Source organism: Rhinolophus sinicus, linkage group LG09 (genome assembly GCF_036562045.2).
Source record: "Rhinolophus sinicus isolate RSC01 linkage group LG09, ASM3656204v1, whole genome shotgun sequence".
Taxonomy (NCBI): domain Eukaryota; kingdom Metazoa; phylum Chordata; class Mammalia; order Chiroptera; family Rhinolophidae; genus Rhinolophus; species Rhinolophus sinicus.
In genome coordinates, this window is record NC_133758.1 from 109,191,963 (window position 1) to 109,211,029 (window position 19,067).

Genomic DNA, 19,067 nt, shown 5'->3' on the forward strand with positions numbered 1-19,067 from the left:
AGGCCTCCTGCGCCCAAGGGGGGTTACTGGTCATCAGCCCCCCAGTCTCCGGGGACCCAGGCCCAAGCCTTCAGTGCCCCTTAGTGCAGGGGGGTGGGCGGAGACAATGCTGCGGGAGGCCAACGGGCCACGGGGATTTCAAACCAGGGGCTCTTAATCCTCTACTTAGGAAGGAGGGGAGGCGGGACGCCCCAGCACTGCAGGTGCGAAGGGACCGGTTTGAACAGGGTGGGGTGCGCGGGCGTTGGGGGTGGGGCTTCGGGCCAGGAGGCGGTTGAAGTGCCGGGAGCACCGCGTCTCCCGCCTGATCCCCGCCGCCGGGCTGGGCTGCGGCTGAGAAGGTCCACCCAGGGGAACCTCCGCGCCGGGCGAGGCCGCGGACCGAGCGCCGGGGGCGGGGAAAGGCGCGCCCCGCCCCGCCCCGCCCCGCCCCGCACGCATGCGCGCGGCTCCCGGCGCTGAAATTCAAATTTGAACGGCCGCTGGAAGCCGGGTCTGACACTGGAGGCTGAGGGCGAGAGGACAGTAGGTTGGGAGAGTTTCCCTGCTCCGGACGCCTTGTTTTCTCCGAGTGACACACTCAGCCAGCACTCACTTCTTTTCTTTTTCTGAATTTGAACCACCGTTTCCGTCGTCTCGAAACCGACACGCGAAGCCGGGGGCGATGGACCCGTTTACGGAGGTGAGAGAACTTGCGGGCGCAGCCGGCCGCGTCTCCTCTCGGCCCCCACCTGCTTTTCCTACCTTCTGTCAACCCCTGGGCGCCCCCGGCGGTGAGCGCGTGCGCGCGCGTGCGCAGAGCGTGCGTGCGGGGGGCCGGCGGCGGGCGCCGGGAGCGGGTCGCGGGTGCGCCGTCCCCTGCGGCCCGGCCGGGGTTTCCTCGGACGGAGCTCTGGGAGGAAAGCTTTGAGTCTGTCCTGAAAGGCGGTGGTGAAAAACCTGTCAGCCCCGGTTACTGTAATGCCCCCGTGGGACGGAGCCCTGTCCCCCTGAGAGGGAGGCTTGGGCCGGACGGAACAGGTCCTGCTGGAAGTAAAAGCGGGGCTACCTTGCAGGGTGGAGTCGGGTCCCCGAGTGACTCACTGTGGTGTGCGCAGCCGCCGCCTGGAAGTGGGATGGAATGTGATTTGCGGGGTGGGATTCGTGCGGCCCGCAGAGGAGCTGTGTGCGCTGAAGGATGCTGTTAACGGAATGACAGCAAAATGTGCCGGTGCCTGAAACCATTGCATCCATCCCTATAAAGTCCATCATAGTTCCGTCTGCTCGCCGGGAAAGAAGTGTCATACTTGGGATGGACACTTTAATTGAAAGAAAACAGTGCTAGCTGACTGAATATGTACGAACCAAAGTGATCAGCCCGCGATTTAAAACACTGGAGGGAAGAAATAAACCTTTGTGAGTGTGTATGGAGCGTAGCATTACAGCAACATTTAACTCATCTTTTCTTCTTTGAAATTGAATATGGATTCATTACATAGTTATTGTAGCCATCATTTGTCCGACTTGGACTTCTTGTTGAGACACATTCGGGAGTTTCGTGTTGCCGGTTGTCCACTCCCCTTTTCTTCCAAGACAGTTCCTCTTTAGGTTGTTGTGCAAGTTTCAAACTGTTGTTTTTTGAGTTTTTGAGAAATGGACCTAAAAATGTGTCTATGCTAGAGTAAAAAACTTAAAGTCTATGGAGAATAGTAATTTTTTTTTATTTTGGAAATGTAGTTACAATTCCATAAGTCTAAGATAGTAAAAGTGTCAGCAATTAGCATTTACTTGTATTCACACACAGCAGCATTTATTTTTCAAATTCTCAACCATCTTGGGGGAACACATCAATTTATTCACCTTACTTTTAAAGATTTGAACAGAAAAATCCAGAACACATTTTTGTATTAGATTTAAATAGAGTTGGTCACGCACCATGTATTTTTCACTTAAATTGAAATTGAAAGGGATATTTTTTTACATATGTTAGTAACTTAGAATAGGACATTTTAAAACATTAGCTCTGTATGTTCTCAGTATTCTTTTTATTCTCCTGAGTAAATAACAGGAACAAAGCATTTTAAAGTTGGCTGAACATTGTACTTTATTTTACTTAATGTCATTCTGAAGCTAGTACAAATCTCAGTTGAAAGAAACTTTATTTGAAAGAAACCTTTCATTTTAGAGTGTATTCAGAAATACGTATGGTTTAATAGGTATGATTTATATTATGAAAAGTTATGTGCGTTGCAGTTGGAATAAATAGCTTTGACATCTTTTCCTTAATTGGTAATGAGTGAACTATTTGACTTGGTTCCAACCACTAGGTTCTCAATTATAGCATTCATAGCATTTTTGCACAGTGAAATGAACCGGAACAGTGCCTTGTCTGAAAAGTCAGTTAAAATGACTTTCTCAACCAGTTTCTTATAAGAACTCTAGAACACAGGAAATTATCTGAGAGACAATTTTCTCAAATTTCCCATGCCATCCTACAAGCATAGGAGAGACTTTAATTCATTACATTAATGTCGGGGCACTAGGGCTTAATTCTCTTGGTAACTCTGGATGAGGAAGGCTACAAACCGCCTTAAACTTTTTTCTTTAGACAAGACTGTTGTACATTGGTTCTCCCTGCTGTCACGTGTGCTGTCTGGCACACTTTTCCTCTGCCTGGCAAACTGATTTAACCTCTTGCTCACAGTTTGACCTCCCTTCTTCAGAGGGAGATAGATCACTCTTCACAGTACTCAGCTCACTTGTATTTGTTTCGTGTCAGAACGTGAGCTTCATGAAGGTAGGTCTGTTCCGTTCCATTCAGAGATGTTTGCCTAACCTCAAGCACATCCCATAACATTTTGCTGAATTAATATAGAAGAGAGTCATTCAGTGCAAATTATTTTACAAATAGTTACATTCAACACTAACTGTTAGGACATTTTAGCAAATTTTTTTATTGTAGAAAATTTCAGATTACACAAATATAATAATCCCTCATGCATCCATCACCCAGCAACACATGGCCATATTGTTGCACTGTATCCCCCCTCTAATCATTCCCACTGAATTATTTGGAAGCAAATCCTAGAGATCATGTAATTTCATACATAACTACTTCAGTATTTATCACTATGAGTAAGTGCTAAGGACTTAAAATGTAATCATAGTAAAATTAATCAAAATTAACAACCGTTCCTTAATATGAAATATTCTGTCAATGTCTAAGTGTCTCATGCTTTTGCAGTTTGTTTGAATCAGGATGTAGACAGGGTCCACAGGGCAGTGTCTATCTAAAGTTCTTTGTAGACCATCCAGAAATAATAAATTCATCTCAATTCAGGGTTGAACAAGCAGTTACGCTTGTTCAACTGCTTAGAGTTGGTCACGCACCATGTATTTTCACTTAAATTGAAGTTGAAAAGGATATTTTTTTACATATGTTAGTAACTTAGAATAGGATATTTTAAAACATTAGCTCTGTATGTTCTCAGTATTCTTTTTATTCTCCTGAGTAAATAACAGGAACAAAGCATTTTAAAGTTGGAAATGTAGTTGTGTCTATTATTCTGATCTGATCTATAGGCTGAAAACATTAAAAAAGATATGAATTTAGTTCTCTGACAATAAGTTCTTAAAAAGAGTAGTTGGATTTGGTTGAAAGACAATTTATAGCCAAGTGATTGAGAGCCCAGACTTGAGCCTGGGTTTGAATCCCAACTTGCCACTTCATAGCGATGTGAACGATGGCTTGTTATTTAACCTGTGCCTGGATTCCTTTATCTGTAACACAGTAGTAAAAACGGAACCTACTAAATAAGGTTTTGAAAGTGAAATGAGTTAGTGTGTGCACACACTGAAAGTACTTTATATTAAGTGATTTATATTAGTGATTGTTGTACTTTTTAGGGGATTTCAAACCATAAATTTGACTACTGATAACATTGGTGTTGACCTCTGAGTTTGCAGATCTGCTTAGGGGTGAGTCCCAGACGAGCCTAGGAAAAGCCAGGGTGAGGTGTGCCAAGTCAGAACTTCCTATGTAGGATCCTTGAAAGAGAAAAGGCCACAATTAAAATGCTTTGTAAAGCATCTTTTCTTGTGATACAAATAAATAAACATGCTGCTACTGTTTTGAATGGAGTTTCTCTTGTTTTCCAGAATTAAATCTCTGTATTGACCTAGGAAAGAAGGACGTAGGACACATTGAAAATAAGTTAATTTATATTGAGTGTACGCTGTTTAAGAAGGCAGGGAAATCAGTAATACTTCCTAGAGCAATTTCTGTCAGAAATGCTTTGAGGCGTGTGTGGCAGCAAATTGCTTAGGGACTGTAAACTTAAGTTATCTTAGATTCACCCATATGGAATATCTTGTTTCCCGATTATGTTAGTTATTGCAGTGCTTTGTGTTTTTTTTTATGGCTCTACTATGAAGAAGGAGGTGTGATATTTGAAAGAATAATTTTATAATTTTAACTGTATAAACAAAAGAACCCTTAAATTCCTGACACACCGTTAGAAGGAAGGGTGACTTAACTTTATTGAGCTGTTGACTTTACGTACTTTATGTACATCATTTCGCTTAAATTAATACTCTTTGGTGCTTATTAGTTTTCTTTTACAGATTAGGGAGATTTTTTGCTTAATTACTTTAAATTTTTTTTTAATCTTGAAATTTTGGGGCTCTAATGTAGACAACAGAACACTTGTGTAAGTTTGAATGGCAAAACCGCATTCTTTTGTTGTGACCCATTGCTCATAGTAACTGAAGATACACTGACTCACACGTATTCTAACTGACCAGAATGGAATGTGGGCATGTCCTTGAATGAATATAATTAGGCTAGATTTATATCTGGGGAGTGATACATTTTATCATGGGGAAAATTGTCAGACATGTATGAATTTCACTTTTGAGATTGTTGAAGACTTTAAAGGGTGAATAAAGGTCTTGTGTTTGGAAGGCATTTGGTTCATAAATTACCCTTTCAGTGACATAGCATTTAGATTTAGAGTCACTTCTTTCAATGAGCTTTACATTATAAATCATCCCTAAGAAGAGGAGAGAGTTTTGCCTTCTAAATGTAGCTCACGCATTTTTTGCATACTCAGAGACATTTTCTTAAAATGTTATTCTATTTTTTAATTAAGGAATTAAAAAGGTCAGGCAGTTTCAGTGCTCAGTCTGCTAAGTACTGAATCTGTGTTTGCAGTATAGGAGCTCCACCGGTAGTCTGCACACCTCCTATAGTTGTGAAGATTTGAAAGAGAATGAATTGTTTTATAGGGTCTTGTGTTTGCTTTTAGCACACTGACTCAAATAGGAGCTTCAGTTGTTCAGGGTAAGAAAAAGTGTTGATAAACATCATGATGTGATGGAGTGGCTAAGATTTCAGCTTAAACTTTTATTTTATATCAACTTTTAATTAAATAAGACAAAATTGTATAGGTTCTTTTCCTCTTAGGAAGAGTCATGTGTTTTCTAAGGGTGAATATGTCAGTTATCTCTTGCTGTTTACCACCACCCCAAATCTTAGTGGCTGTATTCGTTTTGCTGCTGTAACAAACTACCACAAACTTAATGGCTTAAAATCACCCATATTTATTATCTTCTGTAGGCCAGAAGTCGGATGGACTTCACTGGTGAAAGTCAGGGTGTCGGCAGCATTGTGTTCCTTCTGGAGGCTGCAGGAGATAATCTATTTCCTCGCCTTTTCCAGCTTCTGGAGGCCACCTGCATTTGTTGGCTTGTGGCCCCTTCATCCATCTTCACAGTCACCAATGACATCACTCTGACCTCTGCTTCTGTTGTCACAACTTCTCTGACTCTGACTTTCCTCCCTCTCTTTTCTCTTATAAGGGCCATTGTGATTACATTGGTCCAGATAATCCAGGATGGTCTCTCCATCGCCAGATTCTTAACTTAATCACACCAGCAAACTTCCTTTTACCTTATAAGGTAACCTAACCCATTCATAAGGTCAGGGGATTAGGATATGAATATCTTTGGGGGACCATTATTCTGCCCAATTACCTTAGTGCTTAAAACAATGACCATATTATTTCTCATGATTTAGTGGGTCAACAATTTGTGTTGGGCTCATCTGGGCTGTTCTTCTGTTGGTCTCCCCAGGGGTGGTGCAGGAATCTGCAGTGACCTGGCAAATGATCTGGGACTGGATGGCCTAAAATGGCCTCACGCTTATGTCTGGTGGGCGATGCTGACTGTCAGCTGAGCCGTGTGTCTCCAGCGCGCTTAACCTGGGCTTCTTCACGTGGTGGCAGTGTTCCAAGAGACGGAGAACAGAAACTGCAAGACCATGAGGCTTGTGATTAGAAGTCACACAGTGTCACTTCTGTCACATTTTATCGGTCAAAATAAATCATAAGGCCAGCCTAATTCAGGGGTGTGGAAATAGATTCTGTATTTTGAGGGAGACAAAAAAAAATGGTGGCCATTTAAAGTCTTCTACAGCTAAGTATATCCACATTTTATTCCCCTTTTAGTGTTCATATTACATCTGCAATGATTTTGACATCGGAATACTCATTTGGTAAATCTTGACTTAAATTACTTAGGATTTCACTTCTGAAATGTATTAATTATTACCCTACTTGGCAATTGGTGGTTGATGTTTTGTGAACCTTTGACTAAATGGTGTTTTAAATATTATATATGTAGAAACTGCTTGAACGAACCCGTGCCAGGCGAGAGAATCTTCAGAAGAAGATGGCTGAGAGGCCCACGGCAGCAGCAAGGTCTGCGGCTCACGCCAAGCGAGCCAGAGAGCCGCTTTCAGAAGCGAGTAACCAGCAACCCCTACCTGCTGGGGAAGGTAAGACTGTAAGGAAAAGCAAAATTGGCATTTTTTAAAGGAGAAGCGCCCCAACATTTCACTGTGTAAATAGAAGATCCAAGGTCTTAGGGAGGCAAGTGTAACAGCCTCTGGAGGAAAGATCAGCTCCCTCTTCTAGAGCCTATTGGACCAGAGCAGAGTTTCTTTTAACAAATATTTCAAGTTAATTGAACTAGTTTCCCTAATCCAAAATTATTCTTAAAATCCCCAAGGGAAGAACCATAAAGGAGCGGGGGAACACTTAACACTGGCGGCGGTGTGGAGTTTATCTACCCCAACAAGGCCAGAATAGCTGACCACCAAGTTCAGATGTGTCTCTGGCATGAACTGGGCAACAAAAGGCAGACAGACTGGCAACTCGTTGAATTAAATGAGCTTTTTCATTGTCTGCTGAACCAAGTCTATGGTTAGGCACAGAGTTTAGGTTGTTATACAGGCCTGGTGAAATTAAACACACACATACACACGCTCACACTCGGAAACCTATCTTATTCTTTCCTAAATCCTGGCATCCCAGCCAGCTGTCTTAGTCTTTTCCTAGAGTGTGGGGTCGTCTGGAGATAATACTTTTCCTTAGTATAATTTTACAATACAGATAGAAAAAAGAGTATTATAGAAGGCAAAGTCAGTGATGAGGGCGGGGGGCTAGCTTATAATGATTTTGGAAGCTAACCATAGAATGATAATTTATTTTTGTATATTTATACATTTTGAAGTGAGGGACGGAAATTTATATGTGTGGTGTTCAGCCAGGAAAATAGAGGCCTGGCCCCAGTTCAGGATCTTCTGTTTACACTGTGACAGAGGTTTATACAATTAAATAGTGAGTACTATGTACTTGAAAACCAGTGGTGGGCACTACGTTCTGATGCTTAAATGGAGGCATTTACTGTTTTACATAAGAACTTATGTAAACTTAAAGAATTCTATATTTCTAGGTGGTATTGCATCTTAAAATAGAAACACTTTCAAAAAACAATGCGATAAGTTCATGGAAAATAGATGAATCACAGAAGATTAGGAAATGTCATGATGTATATTTAATTAGATTGATGTCGATGAGGGCAACCGTGACTTCTCACTGATACGACTTCGGTCACGGCCAGGACCAGAATACGTGGTTAGACCATCAGTGAATCAGACCTCTTAAGGAATTTACATTCTTTTTAAAAATATTAATTTTCCCAGGAGATATATTAAAACTCATTCCTAGGTAGAAATCATATGCCTTACATTTGGATAGCTCCTCTTTATTTTAGGACTTCAAAATTTATTTTCTAGGTGTTCATGGAAGTTTAAAATGTGACATGTTGTCCAACACTTGTGCTGGTGAATTTGTTTGGTACGGGCCAGATGAGTCAGTCACTTTTTTGGTTCCCTGCCTCTCTCCTAAGCCTCAAGCCAGATGCCTTTCTTTCTACCTTTGCTTATTATTGTCCATAAAGGATTGTTTTGAAAACAGAAAGCCTGGCTTCTACCCTTAGCTCAGCTGTATCACTGTAGGCAGGTAACCACATTTCTCCAGGCTTGATTTTTCTTCTCTAAAAATGAGGCGATTGGGCTGTATGAGCTTTAGCACCCCCTAGAACTTTGCTTATTCTAGCTGTGTGCAATTTTAATTTCCTGTTAAGACTGTGTAAAGTATTGTGCATATATTTTGAGAACGTTATTTGAATCTATTTTCATTCAGGTGTTTTAAACCACAAATTCGTTTTCTTAAAAAGAAATCTCTCCTATCAGGTTTCTAAGTTACAGAAAGAAAGTAGAATTTTACGTATTTCATGTTGTAAGTAAAATCATTTCAAGGATTAGAGAAACATGATGTTTTATTAATTGGTTGAGTCCCTACAACAAGTTTTTCATGCTGTGAGAAATACAGAATTTTGATTTTTCCCCCCTTTATAATCTAGAGAAATCTTGTACGAAACCATCACCATCAAAAAAACGTTGTTCTGACAACACTGAAATAGAAGTTTCTAACTTGGAAAATGAACAGCCGGTTCAGTCAGCTTCTGCAAAACAGCATTCCCCAAGTCCTGTGTCCACTCAGGCACAGCCGCCGGATTCCGCTCCGGCCAGTGGTCCCGTGGCTGACGCGCCATCCATGCCAAGAGGGCAGAATTCAAGAGGGGAAGCAGCTGCAGCCTCATCAGTCAAAACACGAATGCAAAAACTGGCAGCACAGCGGCGCCACTGGGATAACAGTGACGTGACAGGTATACATTGCGTGGATGGCATGGCCCTTGTATGTCTTTCAGTAAGGTTCAACTTGGTATGCTGAACATTTTGTTTATCAGTTAACTCATGAAAAGTAAATGCTTTTATTGTATCTATAGCCTGAGCATCGGTCACTTGCAGATGGCTTGTGTACCTGTTGGTGGGTCTCACTGAAGCAGGCAATGGTGAGGTTCTTAGAGTAGTTTGCAAAAGCCTGACTTTGTAACGGAATCACCTTATATTTGCAATGGCAAACAGAAGAGAAGAAACCACACTCTTGGCATTATTAGCTGACCTTCGGCTTTACATTCAAGAAATCCTATTTCATGGCTTCACTAATTAAATAGGGTGACTAAAGTATGCAAGGCTGTTCAATAAGAGACAGAACACTTACTGAGCACCTACAAAGCATGTTACTCGGCTAAGGTGCTGGAAACAGATGAAGTGACCTGATCGTTGCCTTTCATGGGCCCCTAATCCGATGGCGGGCCTGACAGCAGATTAACTGTCATGCAGCAGGGTTATTTGTTCTGTGATAAATTTTATTTATCTCCTACCTTGTTATAAAAATAGCCTTGAGCTTTTTATAAAAAAATACCTATATCATTACAAAACAAGAAAAATAAGGAAATTAGGGTGAAGGGAAGGAGAAACAAAGTGAAGGGTAAAGTTAGTTTATTATTAAATCCAGACCTCAGGGTCCTCCTCACTTGCTAGAGAGAGTTCTGAACTTCCTAGCAGCCAATGGAAAGAGGGGAAACACTACAGTTACATGACTAATGTGTATAAGCGAAAAGCACAACAATCATTGTCACTAAGCCCCGAGAGAACTTTCTTCCCTGTGTTCTCCAAGATGATTTTGTGTGAGCTCATAAACATAGAAGGTTTCTGAAGGCAGGCAGTGGCATGGCTCCAGGCTTAGGTCAGGACGAGCAGTTAGTTCCAACATGAGCCAGCGCAGGGCAGGTGCACAGCTCAGTGGGGCGTGGGCCTTCCCCAGGAAGCGCTGCTCAAGATTCGGCTTTCGGAGCCTGGCTCCTGTGTATCAGAATCCTTCCAACCACTGCACTGGGCCCTCAGGAATGCGCTGCAGCCCTGGAGCCCAGGGGCCTGCTTTGTCTTTTTTTTTTTTTTTTTAAAGCTACAGGTAATTCTGATGCATAACCAGAATTGAGACCAAGTGAGCTGAAGAAATGGGAACTACATATACTTCAGGCAGTCTTCCATAAATATCAGTTTAACAGCAATTTTGATAAGTACTGGACTGCAAAGCATTTAAGATTATCCTTCCTGGCAGTGATGACAACCTCAAGAGCAAACATTTACTGTATAAAGTGCTGGGCATTCTAAATATTTTTTTCTTCTAATGTAGAATAGCATTTAATTCTTATAACAAACTCATGAGATACATAGCACTTTTCTTCATGTTACAGAAGAGGAAACTGGGTTCAGTAAGGCTAAAAAGCTGCCCATCGTCAGTAGCTAAAATTAAACCCCAGTAGTTTGACTCTCGGGTTGAACTCTTGCTGGCCCTGACTTGGCCTGGTGTTTGTTGGGCATGATATTCAGTGCGGATATTCCATGTTGTCAATTATGCATATTTATTTTAGGATTGTGCAGAGCTAGCCATGCTTTTTCATAATGCCTGAAGAGGCTAACTACTAAATGTGCCTGAATAGAAGGATACCCCCTTTCTGTTTTATAGGCAATACCTGTGGGCAACGGAATACAGATTTCCTTAAAAAAAAAGAAAGAGGGTTGTGATTTATTGTGCACGATCAAAAGCACAGCCAAGACACTAGATATTCTAGAGCTTAAAGCATTTGTAGCAAATGTTAACAAATACCTACCTCAGCCTTGAAAAGAAATGTCATTCAGGCATTATATAGCCTGCCTAATTTTAAGCACTGAACCCTGTGACAGAAGTGTTTGTAATGAATGGTTTAGTGACTGCTAAACAGGGCTATAGTAGGCATGAGCCAGTTACATGTTTGAGGACTTCCACTGAAGTATCATTTATCTGAAGCCTCTCTTTCTGACAGAGAACAGAAGAGCTAGAGGTCTATTAAGCCCATTCCCAAAACATGATAACAGAACTGGCATCTGCTTAGAAGACATGCTAGAGGTATGCAGGAGGGTATCATAGGGCAGGTGGCCATCAGGAAGATTTTTTGGGGGACGCAGGGGTGATGCTTCTGTACTTTGAGGGGCAGCTGGCTTCAGACAGTGAAGATACTCTCAGCAGAAGCAACAGAATGTATAAAAAGCACAAATACCATGAGCACAGTATGGGGATAAAGTCAGTATTCTGATATACGGTGCATGTGGTAGAAAAACGAGATAAATTGGAAGAAAGCTGCCGGGTCCGCAGCCTTTGGAAGTTAACCGGGGTGACGGGGAGGCGCTGGGAGAGGTCAAGCAGGCAGGTGTTCTGGAAAAGCCACTCCGGCATTAGAATCGAGGCGGGATTGAGTGGTGCAGGGATTCGAAGCTGACCGACCAGACCAGGTAGCAGGCTAGCGTTATAACCCAGATGGAAAAAATGATAAAGACCTTTGAAGTGGACAAGAGAGGCTGGATTTGAGAGATTTAGGAGAAGGAGCCTGGAGGACATGATGGCAAGATGGCGGAGGATAAGGGAAAAAGAGGAAGAGGCCACAATGAGGAGGAACCAGTTAGTTGCAATTTCAACATCAGGTGTGTTATCTGTGGTGCCTGGGGCATAGCCAAAAGGAGGTCGTTGGTAGCGGTGACCAGGAAGGATGGGCCACAGAGACAGAGCTAGTGGAGAATGATGTCACTCATGGCAGTCCAGGGCCTGCAGCGTGTGTCCTGGCACCTAGTGACAGTAGCAAAAGCAACTTCTGGGCAGTGGTCTAGGCAGGAGGTGGGTTGAAGTGAGTTGAGTGGTGAGTGAATATTGTGCAGGGCAAGGGGGACAGTAGCTACAAAGTGGGTGTCTGTTGATAAGAGGAAGTTCGTTTCTGCTTTTAAGATGACAGGGACTTGAGCATATTATGTGCAGAGCAAAAGTCTGTGGAGGGGAAGAAGGAATTATTTGGAGAAGGTCCCTGAGGAGTGTTGGAGCAGAAGAATTGAAACTTCAGTCAGTGGTATAAGCCTTGGACAGAGAAGGGGTGCTGCTTCCACTGACGGAATTTGTGGAAGAAAACAGTGCCATGACCTTTGATATATATGTATCTATCACACACACACACGCACACACTTTATGTGTACAGGCCTAGATCCTTCATAAGTGAAGTATTACTTATTTGAGGTTTATTTTCAAATGAAGTAACTGCGGAAAAACCATTTTAGTCTAACCCTGTGTTCGCCACTACTGTAATCACTAGGTTTATGTAGCTTTAAATACTTGAATTAATTAAAACGAGTGAAACTCAGTTCCTTAGTTGCCCTATGCACACTTCAAGTGCTCACTAGCCACATGTACTGGACAGCATGCTGTACTGGACAGCATGGATACAGAACATCTCCATCATTGTAGAAAGTTCTGTTATATAGCACTGGTCTAATCCATTTTTGAAAGGAAAAGTTCCCATGGAACATATAACCTTAAATTGTGCAGAGTATAGTCAAATTTAAGCAGCGTGATAGTTTGATGCATGGGAGAACTTTTACTAGTTAAACCTATCAACCTCACTGAAAAATTCTGAATGGTGTGATCCTGGTATTTATACATACATGCATCTCTTGAGCATGGGTGTTACCATTTTTTCTGGAAACCTTTTCAGATGATGTCCCCGAAAGCTCACCCATGGCAGCAGTGCTGCCAGAGGAAAAGGCTGCCTCCCCTTCCAAACCATCAGAGGCCTCAGCAACTCCACTTGGGAGGAGGGGCCGTCTGGCCAACCTTGCTGCAACCATTTGCTCCTGGGAAGATGATGTAAACCACTCCTCGGCAAAGCAGAACACTGCACAGGGACGGCCTGGTACCACTTGTTTATCCAAATTTTCCTCTGCCAGTGGAGCATCTGCTAGCATCAATAGCCGCAGTGTTGAGCCGGAAGCCACAGGCTGTTCCCAAAGGGACCGCGCTGCCTCTTTGAAGAAAGCCCCGTCCTCCAGTGAGGGGGCAGCTCTGGTTCAGGCTCCACTTCCCAGCTCTGCGGTAAGTAAATACAGCTTTGGTGTTTGGAAACCTCTTCTTTTGTTGTTAGGTGTGATAATGTCTATTTATGTGAAGGTCTGTATTTTATAACATATCCATAGTGTTTATAGGTATCTTTAGAATCTTGTGTTCATAGAAAGTAATAGTCATAAATGCGGTCCCCTGTCCCAAGATAAATTAGCAGTTGACTAAATTAACACTAGTTGAATGCAATTCCAAAGTATATATAATATGAAATGAGGGAGAGCCCTGAGAATTACTTTCCCCATTAAAATGTTTTATGTCTGTGTATCAATACAAGATCTCAAAAACTTCTGAAAACTAGTAGCTATAGTTACCTCCAGGTGGCAAGTGTCACGGGTGGATGTGTACTTTCACTGTGTATCCTTTTATCCTTTTGAAATGTTTGAAAGATTACCTCATGCATGTACTACCTCAACAGTTTTTAAAAACCATCTTCAAAAACCAAAAAAGAGAAAGAATGTTGTGTTCCTGAGCATTGTCTTTAAGTGTAGGGCTAGGTTTTGGAATTAGACCTACATTCGGTCCCAGCCCCACCACATAATTAGAAGTGTGGCGTTGGACAAGCTACTTAATCTTGCAAACCCTTATTTTCCCCTTTGTAAAACGGGAAAGAACGGGTTACGGGGAGGATGAAATGAGATAATGTGCATAAAGCACTTAGCATAGTGCTTGGCACATAGTAAGTACTTAATACTTTGTATAATTAGCCATCAAGTACATAATTTGATTTTGTTAATACTGACTTAATTAAAATACAAAAAAAATATGTAATTTGGTCTAACACAGTTAAAATTTATAAAGGTACTAGTGCAATAATATGAAAAATTGTTTTTTAAATCAGTGAATAACCCTATCCCTCATATTTAATGACCCATCAATATATTAGGCAGACCATGCCACATATTATAATTTGAATAATCGCATTTTCTAAGTTGATTTTTTTTTCAAGCCTTTCGCATTGGTTTGATCTATTAGAGAGAAAGAAAGCTTTCTTCATGGGTTTACATAAAGGCTACCAAGCAAATAGGATTTGAGTTGTTTTGTTGTAGGACTACCTTTAGAAATTGTGACTGTTATTTACCCTGAGTATTATCATGTTTCAGAAAGCTACTTCTTCCCCAGTCAAATCGTCTGTATCCATCACTGATGCTAAAAATGGTGAGGTACGAAGTCCTGAGGTACTTCGAAAAACTCCGGTTAGTTCTCTGAAAACAGAGGTGTCAAAACCAATTGGGAAGTCAACTGTATCCCAGACAGTTCGGCCCAAAGAAGAATTAAGTAGAGAAATTTGTCTGCATTCTCAATCTAAAGACAAATCTACAACACCAGGTTATGTATTTTTTAAAAATCTAAAGTTACCACTCACTATTTTTGGGGTGTCTGTTCTCAGCCCTTTAAATATCCAGTTGGGAATGTGCAGTGTTGGTTTGCTGGGGCAAATGCCTGAAGGGATCAGATGAGACTTCTTTAAATTAAGCTTTAATTGGTTGAGTGAATATTCATTAGTGTAGCCGAACCCAGTTACTGGTCAAAGTATTTAACCTATTACCTGTTAATAGTTTAAACATGCTTTCTTCTGGAATGACTGTACTAGGTACTTTCTTCTGTACTTTTTGATGCCGACCAATTGTACACAACTGGAAGTCACGTTTTAAGGGCCTAATGGAGAAACACACGTTATTGTAACCAAGTGTACAGCACAGTGCTTCTCAGACCTCACTGTGAAGGCACCCCTGGTAACAAACGGAAGTGAACGTGTGTGTAGAAGACTCCACCCCCAGTTATATTGATATGTGTGCACATCACGTGTGAGTGTGTGCAGATGAAAATTCAGAATTACCTACTATAGTCAGCTGATGCTCCAGGAAGTCCATATTTATCTTGGGGTGACTTATACCTAATGGCATACCCCACATGCTGTTGGTTGAGAAATGCAGGACTCAAAAATATGGTAATATTGTTCACTTTGAACTATATTCTTTTTCATTGCAATCAATTTTGGAAAGACTTTTAATTCTAAATTTTAACTTCTTGAAAATACAGTCTCTCCAGAAACTATAGTTTATCATAAAAGAGGAGTAGACAGAGAGATGAGAATGGGGAATCCATTAGTTATGGGGTAAGCAGAAACCAGCAGTCAGTTTCTAGATGAGCCAAAATGAGAAGTGGAAACAATAGCAGAATCCCAACATGCCATAGGGTTAGTTACTCCTAATTTTCTAAAGACTTGGGTCATAGATAAGGAGGGCATAAATAGGAAGCATTCTTTTTATTATTCTTGGCTACTGTGTATATCCAGAATACATGAAAAGGGCCTCAGAAATATTTAATTTACGTTTCTTTGTATTCTTAATGGACCCTCGCTTGAGATATGGCATGAAGTGGTAATAAGTGACATGTGGAGTCTTGAAACTATGGCCATGGGTAAAATTCTGCCCTTCACCTGTTTTTGAAAATAAAGTTTTACTGGAACACAGCCACGCCTGTTTTATTGTCCATGGCTGCTTTCATATTTCAGTGCAGAGTTGAGTAGTTGCAACAATGGCCATATAGCCTGCAAAACCCAAACTATTTATTCTCTGGCTCTTTATAGGAAACTGTTTGCCAATTAATGATATTAATAAACCTCCTTTTATACATAATGGAGGTGATATCTATCCTATTTGTTCTATTTTAAATGTACCCCATACTATTTTAAATGAGTTATGTTTTAAGACTTGTTAAAATCAAGACATCCTTTGGTAAAGTGAATAATCCCTAATTTTTATTTTTGAGAGAGATAAAAAGTTTAATTCCTGGCTTTTCATACGTTAGACTTCTTAAAAGCAACATAAAATAAATTGGGCTGTAGAAATATAAGTAATTGGGTTATGGCTAGGTCACTTGGTGATTAGGGTATATTATAATACACAGTGAACTTCTAATCATTTAGGTTCTGATTACTTAAAGGGTTTTCTAATCCCCACTGTCCTTTCACTTTACCTTAAAAAAATTGCTTTTAATGAACTAAATCCTATAATTAAATTTTAGGGCATAGAATTAAATAGTATGATCATTTTCTTTTTTCAATTTTGAACTATATTCATATTGTTTATTTTCTGAGTGAATATTCCTAGGGGAATCAAAGTATTTTGGAGCCATACTGGATTTTAGAACTTTTTCCATAGAAATCATAATTGTTACTGATTCTGAATAGCTTCCAAAAATGTGTGTGTTTTCTGTAGGAGGAGCAGGAATTAAGTCTTTCCTAGAACGCTTTGGAGAGCGTTGTCAAGAACACAGCAAAGAAAGTCCAGCTCGTAGCACACCCCATAAAACCCCCATCATCACTCCAAATACAAAGGCCATCCAAGAAAGATTATTCAAGCAAAACACATCTTCGTTGACTAACCATGGAGCCCAGCGGCTCAAGCAGGTATGGCTTCCTGCATTTAACATTATTCATTGCGTGGTCTCAGCATGGAATCTATAGAGGTCAAATTGTGTATTTGCCTGCCAGTCTTTTTGAATGACATAAATAACCTCTTCATTTTCTGTATCACTTATTTCAAGTTTTAGAAATATTATTGTCCTGTATTCCATGTGTACTGTGAATTTTTTTAATCTTAAAACTGAAGGCAAGCAAATTTAGTAGTGTTTGGTTATTATTCTTCAAACATACTCTTGACTCTTGTGTAAAATAGAGCTTTTTATGGTTTTAGGAACGTGAAAAAGAACTAGCATGTCTTCGTGGCCGATTTGACAAGGGCAATTTATGGAGTGCAGAAAAAGGCGAAAACTCAAAAAGCAAACAACTAGAAACCAAACAGGTAACATAAACAAATAGAAAAGTGAACTTAGTACCAAAGTAGGGCTGGGATCTAACTCGTGGTTCTGTATTGTAAAATAATTCTTTACATACTTTCTTATTCCAGTTAACTATGTCACTTTGCATTTATAACCTCCTTAAATGTTTATGCCAACTCTGCTTTTCTTTTGTGGGATTTTCCCATTTGGCAGAAGTCTTTACCAAATTCACTAATGACGTACTTAAAAAGGAAATTTAAAAAAATTATTCTCATCATTCAATTGATTTCAGATTCCTTTTAACATTCTACTTAGATGCTGGTTCTAAAATGTTTATCACAATCAACTTTTTTCATTAATGATTGTATACTTCTCCCTAAATACCATTCTTTTAGACTATCTGTAATCCAGTCAGTGACTAAATACCTCCTGGATTTCTCTTTACTTCTGTATTACTTCCTGCCAAATTTCATTAATCAGCCTTCATCAAAATCCCTACTTGTAAATGTCAACCATGTTCTGTTTCATTTACATGCCTACAAAGTACTGTGTGAGGATATCTTTTTAAGCTAAAAATAATAGAATTATGTTTAAAGTGGGTACCAGTAGAAAAAACAATAAATTTAACCAGCATGCTTTGAGAAATATCTACTTGATTGATTTTGGTTTTGTTCAGTTCTCTTGCTTAACAAATGATGTTTCCCAGAGTTCTGATCTCAACTCTTTTCTTCTCGCTTGCCCTGTGCCGTCTTTTCCCTTCCTCATATCTAGTTTCAGCCCAGCACAGAAAGGCTCAGCTATGTGTGCTCATCTCTCTCCTGAACTCTAGGCCTGATTGGGTGGTCGAGCCCTCTACGCTTTGCTGTCGTACCTTCCCCGTGTAGTCTGTCTTCACTTAGGGCTGTCCTCTATGCCCCCTCATTGCAAACAACCCGGGAGTTCTTCCTTGGTTCCTTCCTCTTATCACTATATCTTCCCACCTCCTGGCCCCTAGTACACACGCACATAAACACACACACATCCGGTGATACATTTTCTAAATGTCACCAAGTTGCCTTGTCGTCTGTATTTTCCTCTGCCATAGCTTTGTGTGTATGGCCACTCCGCTTTAGTCTGGCTACTCTCTAGTCTATCTCACCCACTGCTGCCCGGGAAGCATTTTTAAAAGGCAGGTATTCACTTGCTTCTAATCCTGGAGAGCTTCCCGTAGCCATCCTGAGAAAAATGTCTGAAGTGCTTGGCCTGACATCTGAGCTCATTCAGAATCTGGCTTGTCCCCACTGCTCCTTCACACGAGTGCTTCAGTCCTGCTGTGGAGAATATTTGCAGTTTCTTCGATGTTCCCATGTTTTCAGATCTCCTTGCCTTTCTCTGCATGGAGTGTCTCCGTGGTGACCTCCTTCATTATGAATAGGTCAAATTTAATCTGCTCTGGAAATCCTTACTTGGCCATCTTCCCAAGGGCCCCTCTTTATTTCATCCACATCATCCTATGTTTATCTCAACTGGAATATTTATCTTCCTGGAATTGTTTTAACTTGGCTTTCCGCCACTGTCTGTGAGAGCCTTATCACTAGTGCTCTGTCTGTGTGCTTGGCTCTTAGTAGGAGCAATGCGTTTGTCTGGGAAGGAAGGAATGAAGCGCTCATCTTTCCCATCAGCATACAAGTTACCATCAGTCATCTTAAAGCAAAGACAGCGCTCTTGACTCCCTGTTCTCCTCTTTCTTTGCCTCATTTTCATGCAGACTCTTCCAGAAGAGTAGTCTCTACTTGGTTCTTCCAATTTTTGTCCTCTTGATCTCTGTCCACGCAGGCTCTCCCCAGTCCCTTTTCTTCAGACCACTGCCCTTACCAAATACACCAGCGATCTTTAGTAATCAATTTTCAGGCATTTAACCTGACCTCTTAGCAGCATTTGACATTGTAAATCACTCTTTTCTGTTTGCAGCACCTTCATTTGCTTGCCAGTGTATCATAGTCTCATGGTTTTCCTTCTATGTGTCTGGAAGACGTAGGGCAACAGTTCTAAAACTACTTTGTGCTAAATAATTCCTGATAAACCTGTGGAATTCCT

At 41.0% G+C, this 19,067-nt stretch overlaps 1 protein-coding gene across 2 annotated transcripts in view; it reads left to right on the forward strand.

Annotated features, from left to right (window-relative positions):
- The first annotated feature begins 443 nt into the window (after positions 1-443).
- Positions 444-19,067, forward strand: part of ANLN (anillin, actin binding protein) — a 50,556-nt gene continuing 31,932 nt past the window's right edge. The window contains exons 1-7 of one of the 2 annotated variants that reach the window (XM_074341002.1): positions 444-682; positions 6,661-6,814; positions 8,746-9,051; positions 12,805-13,181; positions 14,309-14,534; positions 16,430-16,620; positions 16,907-17,014. In XM_074341002.1, coding sequence (XP_074197103.1) covers positions 665-682; positions 6,661-6,814; positions 8,746-9,051; positions 12,805-13,181; positions 14,309-14,534; positions 16,430-16,620; positions 16,907-17,014 — 1,380 coding nt within the window. In that variant the 5' untranslated portion in view covers positions 444-664. The remainder of the gene's footprint in view (positions 683-6,660; positions 6,815-8,745; positions 9,052-12,804; positions 13,182-14,308; positions 14,535-16,429; positions 16,621-16,906; positions 17,015-19,067) is intronic. The other variant, XM_074341001.1, reaches the window with a different exon arrangement.